Source organism: Pyrus communis, chromosome 2, assembly GCF_041283825.1.
Source record: "Pyrus communis isolate YQ-2024b chromosome 2, ASM4128382v1, whole genome shotgun sequence".
Classification (NCBI taxonomy): Eukaryota; Viridiplantae; Streptophyta; class Magnoliopsida; order Rosales; family Rosaceae; genus Pyrus; species Pyrus communis.
Window position 1 is genome coordinate 21825670 of NC_142566.1, and position 13702 is coordinate 21839371.

General features: G+C 37.6%; 1 protein-coding gene and 1 pseudogene across 2 annotated transcripts; both read right to left on the reverse strand.

The window, feature by feature from the left end:
* Window positions 1–4644: 4644 nt before the first annotated feature.
* On the reverse strand, window positions 4645–9737 carry LOC137748827 (transcription initiation factor TFIID subunit 14b-like; annotated as a pseudogene). Its single transcript, XR_015957357.1, has 6 exons — window positions 9401–9737; window positions 8972–9060; window positions 8668–8889; window positions 8394–8581; window positions 8172–8296; window positions 4645–5020 (listed from the first exon to the last, which is right to left on the reverse strand). The product of XR_015957357.1 is annotated as a transcription initiation factor TFIID subunit 14b-like (transcript).
* Window positions 9738–10156: 419 nt separating this feature from the next.
* Window positions 10157–13496, reverse strand: LOC137747311 (uncharacterized). The gene is made up of 3 exons (XM_068487402.2): window positions 13244–13496; window positions 11310–12172; window positions 10157–10686 (listed from the first exon to the last, which is right to left on the reverse strand). Exons 2-3 carry the CDS (start codon window positions 12167–12169, stop codon window positions 10512–10514), a joined length of 1035 nt encoding a protein of 344 aa, XP_068343503.2. The 5' UTR covers window positions 12170–12172; window positions 13244–13496; the 3' UTR covers window positions 10157–10511.
* Between the last annotated feature and the right edge of the window lie 206 nt (window positions 13497–13702).

Consider the following 13702-nt stretch of genomic DNA (forward strand, 5'->3'; position numbering starts at 1 on the left):
TCAGAGCCAGCTTACGATTAGAACTAGGCGTGAACTGTGAATTCGATTATCACTAACATTGGGTTCTCTGAGCTATATCTGGGCGCACTCAAGGTCAGGTGAAGTTCGTCGGAGTTTGTTTGTGATCTAAGAACTACGTGTTTTGGGTACACTCAAGCTCGCGATGGCTGGATCTAGAAGTGCTGAAGTTCGGACTCCGATCTTCTCTGGTGAGAACTATGAGTTCTGGAGAATTAAAATGGTCACAATTTTCAAGTCACATGGGCTATGGAATTTGGTGGAAAAATGGATTACGACTTCCGATTTGAAGAAGAAAAAGGTGAAGGCTAAGGAAGACACAGACACTGATGATGAAGATGATGAGAAAATGACTACAATCTTCATGAAAGATGCAAAAGCTCTTGGTATCATACAAGGTGTTGTTTCCGATCAAATCTTCCCTCGTATTGCTAATGCAGACTCAGCAAAAATGGCATGGGATATGTTATATGGAGAATACCATGGTGGTGATCAGGTAAGATCTGTGAAACTTCAAAACCTTAGACAAGAATTTGAATACACTAGAATGTGTGATGATGAATCATTATCTGGGTATCTGACTCGATTAAATGATCTGATTAATCAAATGAAGACATTTGGAGAAGCTATTTCGAATGAGAGATTAGTCCATTGATGCAACTGAAAGGGCCTTTGCTTTATTCATTGTTAGTCGAAAAGGACATAATCAGGGTATTGCTCAGTCTAGCACATTTAAGTCACAGGTAAATTGGAATCAAAAGGGTAAGAAGTGGGATTCAAAACCCAAGTTTCAGCATAGGTCATTCACCAATGCTGCACAAAATGGTAATTCTTCTCTAACCATGGGTCAAGAGAGTGTAAAATCTCAGTGCAAAGTGTGCTCTAAGTTCCATTATGGTGAATGTAGATTTAAAGGGAAATCTAAATGTTACAATTGTGATAGATTTGGACATTGGGCCAGAGAATGTGCTATAGGAAAAGCTATTCAGAAAGCAAACTGTGCAAATCAAATGGAGGTGACAGGAAACTTATTTTATGCAAATTGTGTTGTTGCTGAAACAAAGGTTAATGGAGAATGGTATATAGATAGTGGTTGTAGCAATCATATGACAGGGAATGTCAATCTTCTTGTTGATGTGAAAACTAATGTTGAAGGAAAATTCAAATGCCAATAGGTATATTAGTGGATGTAGTAGGAATGAGATCACTATGAATTGAAACTAATAAAGGGAGAAAATACATTAGAGAAGTCATGTATTTACCTCGTTTAAAGGATAATCTACTCAGTGTTGGGTAAATGGATGAACATGGGTATTATCTTGTGTTTGGTGGAAGGATGTGCAGTGTCTTTGGTAATCATTCTCTTGATTGTCTAATTATTAGTGTGAAGATGAAAGGGAACATATGATATCCTTAATCTCTAATGCCTAAGAAACAACTTGTATGGAAAAACAATCTTACTCACTGCACTTGGACCTGGCACAGAAGATTAGGTCATTTGCATTTTGGAAGACTCAAATTGTTGAGAGATAAAGACAGGGTTCATGGTTTGCCATACTTAGAAGAGTATGATGGAGTTTGTGGGGGTTGCCAGTATGGTAAACAACATAGGGAAAACTTTCCAAGATATCAAGCTTGGAGAGCTAATGCTCCACTTGAACTGGTCCATGTTGACCTGTATGGGCTAATGAGAAATGAATCTACTGGAGGAAATAAGTACTTTATGCTGCTTGTTAATGATGCAACTAGAATGATATGGGTGTATGCTCTCAGTTATAAATCTGATGTTTTCACTTGTTTCAAAAAGTTCAAAGCAATGACTGAATTACAAAGTGGGTTAAATGTGAAGTGTTTGAGAAGTGATAGAGGATGAGAGTTCTTATCTGCTGAATTTAATTAATTCTATGACACTGAGGGCATTCAAAGACAACTTTATCTTACACACACCCCTCAACAAAATGGATTAGTGGAGAGGAAAAATAGAACAGTGGTTGAAATGGCTAAATCCATGATGCATGATAAAGAGATGCCTTATTATCTATGGGCAGAAGTTGTGCACATTGCAGTTTATATCTTGAATCGATGCCCTACCAAATCTCTTGACAACATAACCCCTTTTGAAGCCTATAATGGAACAAAACCAAGTATTGCTCATTTGAAGGTTTTTGGCTCAATCTGTTATGTTCACACACCATCTGAGCTAAGGCATAAGCTTGAAGCAAAGAGTATCAAGGGCGTCTTTGTTGGATATGCAAAGTGTGAGAAAAGGTATAGAATTTTTGATCGAATTTCTAATGATCTTTTCAAGAGATGTTGTGTTTAATGAAAATTCAACTTGGGATTGGGAAAGAAGCACAAAGAAGTATATGTCATTGCCCAACTGTGAATCTATTGATGTATCAAGAGGTGAGATCATAGAAGATAAAGCCAATACTCCCAATAGCTTGTCACCTGCTACACTGAGAGAAACTCCATGTGATTTTGATGATGCACATATCACTTCACAGTCACATTCATGTGAATCTTCTAGCAAAACATGTAAGAGTGTGAGAGACACTCAAGCTATTGACCATACTCCTTTAAAATGAAGGAAACTGGATGATGTACTTGCTCAGTGCAACTTGTGCATTATGGAACCAGAGAAGTATGAAGATGTTGCTGAGGATGAGTCTTGGATGAAAGCCATGAAGGATGAACTCTCCATGATTGAGAAGAATGCAACCTGGGAGTTAGTAGACAGACCAACTAACAAGCCCATAATTAGGGTTAAATAGGTTTTCAAGACTAAACTCAATCTTGATAGAACTGTGCAAAGAACAAGGCAAGGCTTGTTGCAAAGGGATATGCCTAAAAACTAGGGATAAATTATAATGAAACTTTTGCCCCTGTTTTCAAATTGGATACAATCAGAATTCTCATTGCTTTGGTTGCTCAGAAGAGTTGGAAGCTCTATCAACTTGATGTCAAATCTGCCTTTCTAAATTATGTTTTAGAAGAGGAGGTTTATGTAGAACAACTTGATGGTTTTGTGATCAAAGGAAATGAGGACAAAGTGTATAAACTCTACAAAGCTCTTTATGGTCTCAAACAGGAACCTAGAGCCTAGTATGTAGAAATTGACACTGACTTTGCACAATGTGGATTTTTGAAAAGTCAAAGTGAAGCAACCCTCTACATCAAAGCAAGGGGAAAAGAAATTCTGATTGTTTCAATCTATATAGATGACATAGTGTACACTAGTAAGAGCAATAAGATGTTGAAGGAATTCATGGAAAATATGACGGTTAAGTATGAAATGACCGATTTGGGTCTTCTTCACCATTTCCTTGGCATGAGAGTTATTCAAACTTACTCAAGCATATTCATTCATCAAAGAAAGTATGCAGCCTTTTTGTTGAATAAGTTTGGTCTGAGTGAATGTAAATATGTACTCACACCTCTTGTTCCATCAGATAAGCTATGCAAGAATGATGGTAGTGGACTAGCAAGTGAGAAACAATATAGAAGAATTGTGGGAAGTCTGTTATACCTCACTGCCACTCGACCAGATATAATGTATGTTGTCAGTCTCCTTGCTAGGTTTATGCACAGTCCCACAAACAAGCACTTTGGTATAGCTAAAAGAGTGCTAAGATATATCAAGGGCACTTTGGATAATGGTTTGGAGTATGTGAAGGGAAATAGTGCAATCTTAATCGGATTTTGTGATAGTGATTAGGGAAGATCTGTTGATGACAGTAAGAGCACTTTTGGTTATGCTTTCTCCTTTAGTAGTGGAATATTTTTGTGGGCCTCTATGAAACAAAACTGTGTAGCTCTTTCCATTGCAGAGGCATAATACATTAGTGTTTCTGAAGCCACTTCACATGCCATTTGGCTCAGATTTGTACTTGAAGACTTTGGGGAGTTACAAACTGAAGCAACTCCATTGCAATGTGACAACACAACTGCAATTGCAATCACAAAAAATCCAGTGTTCCACCAGAAAACAAAGCATATTGACAAAATATACCATTTCATCAAGGATGCATTGCAAGAAGGGATAATTGACTTAGTGTATTGTCCAAAAAATGAGCAAGTGGTATATTCACTAAGGCTCTAACCAAGGATCGGTTCAACTATCTCAGAGACATGCTTGGTGTGAAATTAGCTCAAAACTTAACGGGGAGTGTTGAAATGTAAGTTGTGAGCTGATAATCATAATAGTAGTAAATAAGTTTTGATTTTAAATGGTGTATTCACTTGTGTCAAAGAATGACAAGTGTAAGAGTCAAATATGTAAGGCCATGAGTACCATATGTGTCTTTTGATCCTAGTTATTAGTTAGATGAGTGGCTGTGATCAAACTCTAGAGAAAGAATGATTTAGCAACCCTTCCTAACGGTAATATTCTCTCTACACGACTTGTGTGTGAGACAGAGGTGTGTAAGCAATCTATGAAATGAGAATTACTCCTCTGTGACCTGCGGAGTTAGAGAAGCCGTTGTCATTTTTTCGTTTCCTCTCTGTGCAATCACCCCTCCTCTAAATATACCTAATCGGAATTTCAATCTACTCTAACACAAATTGTGCAAAGAAACCGAGTGGCTGGCTTATGATAGTTCAGGTCATGCTCACAAATCGATCGATCAAAACATACATGTAACTGTAACATATGCATAAGTGCATCCATACATGTTTTACATTCAAGTGTTCGTGCACGCAAACTTCCAACTCTTTTTTGATGATATGCTTTGCTAGAGTCATTTGTTCTTCCTATACTAACCTTCAGTTAGCATTAAAGGAGAGATTTAAAAAACATGGAGTTTAACCATAATTGTGGATACATATTTTTCATATCAATAACCATTCTTTGATCTTCCGTGATTGACACAGACGAGGAAACTTCAAGGATGATCGAGCATGATCATGCATATTCGTATCCTGGCGGTGGCTTTGACATTTGGGGCTGCCCATCCATCATACTCAATCTTGCTCTCACACCAAGAATGTGGGCTTGGACCTATCAAGTTGAAGGCTATGTAAACAATTTATTCTCCCAAAAATCCATATTTAGAAGTCCGTAGTCAGACCACTCAAACAGGCGCAAAAGGAAGAGCGAAACAAGCCACAACAACTCAGTAAATTGAATTGGACATAGCTAAATGTCAATCCAGGCCGATAATAAAGCTCATCACATGCTTTCTGTATTCGTGAATAACACACAAGACACTCAACAGTAACCCGGCATTAGACTTGACCAACAGTTAGAAGAAAGAGGAACACAAGTTGCAAGAACTGATAAGGGCAACAGTACATGCAATGGCGTCATAGCTACACGTGAAACCCGAGATGAGTTCATACATATATACATGAACTTAGTGACAGACAATTTGTAGGGAGCACATGTTCAACTTGAGTTCATATGCTGCAAAGAGTTCTGGAAATGTCTTACCATTTAAGTCTGCCCATGTTACCTACTTGATAAAACCAAAAAAGGGACCATACGTATGCAGAAGGAGCTTCTAAGTTAAAGACATATATTACTCATAAAATGAGCACCACTTGTTACAGCAGTACTGGTCTCTTTCTTTGTCGCTTTCGAAAGAATTTAGCTAACCTATGTTATAAAGCTCAAAAATTCCACCCGTGGAGCTTCTAGCTAGGTCAGCAGCAGCCGGCATGGCCACTTGTCTTGCTTTTTTCACTTTTTTTCCTTTGTATTATTTCACATTCCTAATGATTACCATAAATTTTGTTTACATACAGATATACAAAGATACAATGTTTCATATCCATGCAAGATTGTCTATATACAAATATGTATGGGTTGGTAGTTTTGAAAACGACACGACAGTCTAAATAGAATAAAATGCGAAATAATCAAGTTCATATTGATCATAATAGTGTCAAATGGGTTGAAATGGTTAATAAACAAATTCATCTATCAAGTCGATCTGCCTAACTAAAAAAATAACACACTTTAACATGTTTACATAATAGTGTAACTTGTTAACACTTATGTGATCCACATAACTCGTAATATAAAAAATAAGCTCATTAAAATTGAAGAGAAACAACAAATTTAACCCTTTTATTTTATATACATTATGTTTTAGCACCCACTATTACGAGACATTATTGGCATTCCAAAAATGTCATTCTGTACTTTCAAATTTCTATATTTGGGAGAAAAATACAATTATAAAAAGGAGTGCACTCACAATGACTTTATTGGAGTGTCAGTAACACCACCTTGTTCTTATAAAGTTTTGTGGGCAATTATTACTGTATAAACACTTTAAAAAACTGTGTCATGCGCGAATTAGGGAAACAAAAATTACGTGTTTATAATCTTGTCGTGTTGAGGTTAACTTTAATCACGTTCGTGTTGAATTCATGTCAACAAACCTTGAAATGCGAATACGAATTGCAACGCTTTCACGTACAACATTCAAACTCTAAATGGGCCCATTATGGTCCTGAGTGTTCATATATCTATATATGCAGCTACACTAGATGTTCCCATTAATTTATCGGCATCTTAATGCCATGTTACTCTTGGCTTTGATGAGATGGCACTATCTTTAAAGAACCTGATGTGAGAGATAAAGAACACAGAAATTGAACAATATATGTACATTGTGTTGCAAATCACTATATCCAAAGTCGGAATTCTCTGCATTTGAATTCAGAGTTCACTCGAACACTCAATTAATCTGACTACGTTCATTGCCGCTGCATCAGCAGAAGTTAATGAACAGATTAAAGCTGTTTGAAATGACTAAAATGTTTGTTGTAACAGCAACTAAAATGTGTGAAATGACTGGAATCGGTTCGAATCATGTATTCAACTTTTAGTTGAGAGCTTATCTTGAACCTCTTGCATTCGGTGAAAGTAAACTCGGCTCGTAAGACCCAAAAACATCAAAATTACTTGGACAAAAATGAGCAAAGAAACAGAGTGCCCTCCTTATGATACTCACAAATTGACCAATTAAAACATAATATAACTGTAACATATGCATAAGTGCATTCATACGTGTTTTACATTCATCTGTTCGTGCATGCAAACTTCTAATTCTTGTTCGGTCATATGCTTCGCTAGGACCTTTCGTTGTTCCTATACTAACCTTTAGTTAGCTATAAAGGAGAGATAAAACGTCGAGTTTACCATAACTGTGGAAGTGTGGATACACATGTTTACATCAACAACCATTCCTTGATCTTCTGTGATTGACACTGACGGTGAAACTTCAAGGATGATCTAGCATGATCATGCATATTCGTATCCTGACGGTGTTTTGACAGTTGGGGCGGCCCATCCATCATACACAATTGTCTTCTCGCACTGACAATGTGAGCTTGGACCTATCAAGTTGAAGGTAATGTAAAACATGTTATTCTCCCAAAAATCCCAATACGGTCCAGTCAGACCAATCAAACAGGCACAAAAGGAAGAGTGAAACAAGGCACAACTCTGTACATTGAATTGGACATAGCTAATGTGAAGCCAGGCCGATAAATTAAAAGTTACAATCATTGCATGCTTTCAGTATTGGTGAATATCACACGACACTCAACAATAACACGGTATTAGACTTGACCAAAAGTCAGAAGAAAGAGGAACACAAGTCGCAAGAAATGACAAGGGCAACAGTACATGCAATGGGTCATAGCTACAAGTGAAACCTGCAATGAGAAAACTAAATCAAATGCATTCAAGATAGTGTGGGACATGTAAGACATCCAGCAATAACCACTCAGACTTGAACACAATGGACAGACCTAGCGAGGATGCACATACACTATAAGGGAAGAGAAACAGATCATAATCACCAGCCCAACAGAAGCTAGTAATAGAACATAATCTCTAGTAAGTAATCTTCTAAAGCAGTACCCTAAACATGACCACAATTTGCATGATCATATAAGCTCTTGCATTAAAAAAGGTTAAAAAGAAAAAGGAAAGGGCCATATTAGGTCCCCCCCGGGGGGGGGGGGAGAGGCGGTGGAATTTGAGAATATGTTAGTTCCAAAGCATTAGCACTTTACAACGAGACCAAACCAAAAAACTATTAGCATTGTACAATGCACCAACACAGAATAAAACTTACAGCATTGACCACATTGATTAGTTAAAAAAGAAAGAGAACACATCTACTAATTCTAACCTCTTGACGAGCCACTGCAAGTTTTAAGAGCTCATCTGCCTCTGAAAAATTCAAGAACCACTGACCAAGTGTATGATCCTTCGTGTTCCCTCCTCATTCCTTGTCATTCTTCTGATCTATCGGCACTGAAAAAAAATCCAGGTAAGACAAATAAAATCCATGGATTATAAGAAGCGAAGGTTCAAAATGATATAAAAAAGATACCAAAGCTATAAAATTTACCAGGATTAGGCAAGTTGAAATCAGCAGGTAAACAGGGCACTATAACAGCTGGATGGTTCTGCACACGAGCAAAACAGGCCTCTAAAGGATCAGGGAAAACTATTTCATTGTAAGACTCCACAACAACAGGTTTCTTGGTTGACTGGGGACCAGATTCATCTTCAGTATATAACTTCAAATGGTGATACCTGCATGCTATGAGCTCAGGTAATTATTGTACTATCTTGTGGATGTTTTCAAGTAGATGAAATCAATATCAGAATACGCAACTCACAAGTCTAATTGTCTCTCACAGACATCATTGTGGAAGAACAGACCGATGGAAATTTCAAATTCACCCCAACCACATTCCGTTAACTCAAATGGGGGCGAATCAATCACTCTCATAGGGTTATTGAAACTAGGATGCAATTGAAATATAACTCGCTTTACCACCACTCCAAGGTCCTCGTTTGTTGCCCCACGAACATAAACCATCCACTTATGGGACTGAGACCTAATTAACGGAAAACATAAGCGGAAATTATTCAAAGGCACAAAAGGCATAAACGAGGACCCAACCAAATGAAAATACTTACTCACTGACCTTCCTGCCGAGGTAGAATGCAACTGTCCCGTATACTATTGGCACACATATATCAACATCCTTCAGTCTCCTGCTTGTGCTCTATGATAACCGAAACGGAAAAAAATCATCATAGATGTTATGCAATTACATCGAAAAATGAAAATTAAGCGGCATTCAAATATATGGAACCAACAAATGTATAAATCTTTCGCCCCTTCCCGTTGCTCCCTCAAAGTCAATGAACTAAAAATTTACAAATTGCAGAAATAAACAGCAAAAGGCTACGATTTGCGCACGAAAAAAGAAGAAAAGTTCAAAACTTTCAGCTTCTTAGTTGTCGTTCACAAGAAACCCACTAAATTATTGAGCTAATTTACAAATTTAAAACCAAAAAAATTGAACCCAAATGTTAAGAACGAACAGCAGAAGAATGCACTACCTTCTTGTCTCCATCTTCTGCAGGATTTGAAGTTCGGACTGGCTGGGACAGTTGGGCGGAGCCGCCACCCTCCTTCGGCTGAGACGGTTCAGTTTCACCTGCTTTTCTCACTGACATTGTGAGAAAATGTCAAGCTATTCGTTTTCCAATTTAAACAAAGGAATCCAAACAAGTAGTTCGTCGAATAAAGCAGAAAAGGGTTTTTCAATTGGGCATATTTGCTAATTGGTATTGCAATTCCCTTGCAATTAGGTTTCAGAAGGGGAAAATTGGAGGAGTAAAGAGGGGTTAGGGTTTTCGTTCGTTTGCCTTTGTTTATTTTAAGCGGGATTTCGAATTTGTTTGTTTTTTCACAAGGAAATTTTTTTTTATTAATTTAGAATCTTATTTTTAAATTTATTTATTTTTACTCGTTTCGTAACTACTTTTAGTTTTTAGTTTTTAGTCAAATTCTATAAATTAAAAAAAAAAAAAAAAAAAAAAAAAAAACCAGCTTTCAAACTAAGTTACCAACAATGAGAACGAAATGATGATCAAACGGCTAGGACTTGCATAAAATAGAAACGCCAAGGTAACGGTATCTTAAATCAACAATGTCATGTGAAAAATTAAAACACACAGCAGCACATTATAGATTTGGGACATTGCCGCCTCGGCATCTCTCTCTTTCCTGCAAGCCTTTCTCTAATAATTAGACTTGTTTAGAAGCCAACACAAATGCTGAGAAAACAGGAGCCGATTAAACTTCACGTAGCCTACAGATTAAATCACCATGCTTGATATAAAACTTCACCGGAGTTTGGACAAATGCAGATCATTCACCAACAATATTCAAATGAAACCTATACAGCAAGTGATTAATAATTTAACAATGAGATCGCATTCCAATCAATGTATGATTTTCTGGGTTCGGTCCAGCAACAGCGCAAACGCAGAACTAGATAACGAGTTCAAGGGGCTCTTCACAATGTTACAATTGAAAGAAGGGGTCTCGGACATAGATTTCCATCTGGAGTCGCTCATTCCTGCATGCCTCTCTGGTATGTTGATAGGTGGAACTGATCCAAACTGTGTTGCAAGGCAAACCACCGGCCAGGTGAGCGTTAGCAAATTAGATGTTCAAAGCACTCAAAGCCATCACCTTGCATTGTTCATTCATGGCCAGAAGTTGGGCCTCTTTCTTGTCAAGAAGAGCGCTCAGCTTCACATTTTCTTCCATAAGTTTCTGGACTTCGGTCTCTTTCTGGATTTTCTCACCCTCTAACTGTGTTGTTTTTGCAACTAGCCTGTTTCAAAGCAGTATCAGATAATAAAGCACCAATATTTCCAGGTAGGGTAGATGGTTGTACAGAAGGACGAGTTTCGATTACCACACAGGCATAAACATATTACGACTGCTGCTTAACTTAAAACCTTGTGTCCACAAGGAAATACACTCATGTGAATGAGAGTGCACATATGCAGAATAAATTCAACAGATATGTTTTAAACATCATCAGTAGCATAAATACTTCAAATACATTTTCTCCGTCAATAATCTATGTACTTTAACCATGTAATTGAGACCAAAACATGAAAAAGCCCGAGAAGCTAAAGCTACTTTCTTAATGAAAGGATCTAACAGTACCAACCTAAAAATCTTTTTCTAGACATATGGTGCCTAGCAAAGCACTCAATCCATGATAATTACCATGGATTATACCAAGAATTATACTTAACCATTTCATGTTTGATGTCACTTGTCATGACACAAGCAATAAAGTACCTAGCAAAGCACTCAATCCATGATAATTTGTAGGACAAACAAGAGAAAAACAAAGATAGCAAAGAATCTGGCATAACCAACTAAATGATCTAGCAGAAGCACTCAAGAAAAATGAATATGTATTTCAGAAGAAAACATACTCACCGCTCAAACAGTCTCTCTATAGTTTGAAACTGCTTCTCTGATGAAAGCAGAGTTTCTCGCACAGTGATAAGACTGCTGACATATGATTTGAGAGACTCAAAGTCCTGCTTCACACGACAAAGCTCCTGTTCGTTTTCTGCAGCTCGTAGCCGCTGTCTAGTAGTTTCTTCAACCAAATCCTCAACTCTCTGCCGCATTTCATTTAAAATACCATTTGTTCCTAGAGCGAAGCGTTCCATCTCCTCTAACTTCACAGACATGTTCTCAATTTGAACTGACTTTTTTTTAATTTCTTCCTGACCAAAAGTCACCTTCTCCTTCTCAATTGCAGTTTCAGATTCTGCCAGTAAAACTCTCTTGACAAGAGCTTCCATTACATCCGTAACCATCTGAACAGATTTAAGAAGTTCACCAATATAAGCCGCATCTTGTTTATCCAGAGGATCATGTTGGTTGCTAATCCCAACCCAAGTCTCTTCATCTAGACTATCAAAGGAAGTGAGATCAACATTCCTAGACCAACCAGACAACGGTGTACCATTTTTATCAACAAGGCCCACCCCTTCTAATTGTTTGATGCCGCATGATGTATGTGCTAAATGCGGAACAGCCATTACTCTTGCTTTTGATTTCAAGTATGTTAACACAGTTGCAGTAGTTTTAACTCTACGCCAAAGAACCTCTAATTCCTTTTTTGAATCTTCCTCGGACCCCTCTATGCAAAGCTGTACCTCCATAAGCTTTGTTTGTAAAACATCCACTTGGGATTGGCGCTGTTCTATCTCCTGCTTCCAAGGTTCAAGTGTTTGACCCAGCTGAGACTTCAAGGTTGACAAGTCAACATCTTCCTCTGCTGCCATCCCCTGTCCAAAGTTACAAAAATGAAAACTTTGAAATTTAATACGACAGTGACCAGTTCCATATCAAAGGAATAACTACCAGTAGATCCTTCAAAGGAATAACACATGTGATAAGCAGAAAGCAAGGTGCCTAGTAACTCAAATAAACTTTATAGCATAAAAATATATACGAAGTTTCCATCTTGCAATATTTGGCATAGTGCTCTAGTTAATGCAGCTGAAATGCACACAAATCAAAATAAATCTAAGCTTAATCATATTAAACACATTCACCACTCCAAATTACTCAATCACGGAAAAAGGCTTAAATCCAAGCAGCATATGCGAGCACTAAGAACTGGGATATCTGAATGATGTAGTTGTTCTAAGCTTCAAGCAATGTAGGTTATACACTCTAGCCCAACGAACCTAATACGTTGCTTAAACAAGACTTAAAGTCGAATAGAGCTACATCCACACCTCGAGAACAAATATTAACATGCATAAAAAAATGTTTTAGTTCGTCAATAGAGGAACAAATGGGTGATCATCACCCGAGCACTTTTCAGTATTTCACTGAAAAGCTACACAATCACTCAAACATGCAATCAGATGACCAAACAACAACAGACCATCAAGTCATACGCATCCCTCAACTACGACTCGGTGAGTATTACGCAAAATAAATCTACCCAAAAACAGATTCAAGAAGATCCAAAATGTGAATCATAAATCCAAGTCCATTTCCAGTTCAAAAAGTCTGAGAAATGGAGGTGAAGATTAAGGAAAATATTATTTGCACGGAAACTTAAATTACGTTTAATTAACACCAATTCCAGCAACAATCACCAAAGAAAACCCTAATTATAATATGTTGAAATTTTGCTCTACAGTTCATCAAACTTTGCAGACAAACAATCCGATCTTAACAAAAGACCTAAACTTTGACCAAATTACAAAGCAGAAACTGAGAAAAGCACGTAAATTTCGAAAACAAAACGGAAAATCTAGCATCGGACGCACCAAAGAGAAGGAAACGATGAACGATTAAAGCAAAAAAGTAAAACATTGAGAGAGAGAGAGATGAGAAGGGACCTTCGGAATCGAGGAAAAGGCGAGCAATTCCGACGGAGGTTGGAGTGTGAGAGGAGCAGATGGGTGGGTGGTGGGCACCGTCTTCGTTCGTCTTCGTCCAGCACGCCGGTGTTTTTATTTTTTTTGGCTGGAGGGTAAGAGAGGGCAATGATAACAAAGAGAGAATGTGAGAGGGAAAGAGCAACAGTGCCAGCTTTTTTGGGGACAAGGACTGTGTGCCCTTTGGCCCCTTTCGTTTTCTGTTTTCAAACGAGCCTCTGCCACGTATGTGAATTGACTCTCTTTTATTTATTTTTTTTAATTTGTAATGTATTTTTGTTCAATAACTATATTATTTATTGTTTCTTTTTAATTATACATATTTTAGTTATTGTTTTGTCACATCCCGGCCGGGATGGATCATTTCTCAAGTCCGCTCCATCACCGTAGCACGATATTGTCCGCTTTAGGCTTACTATT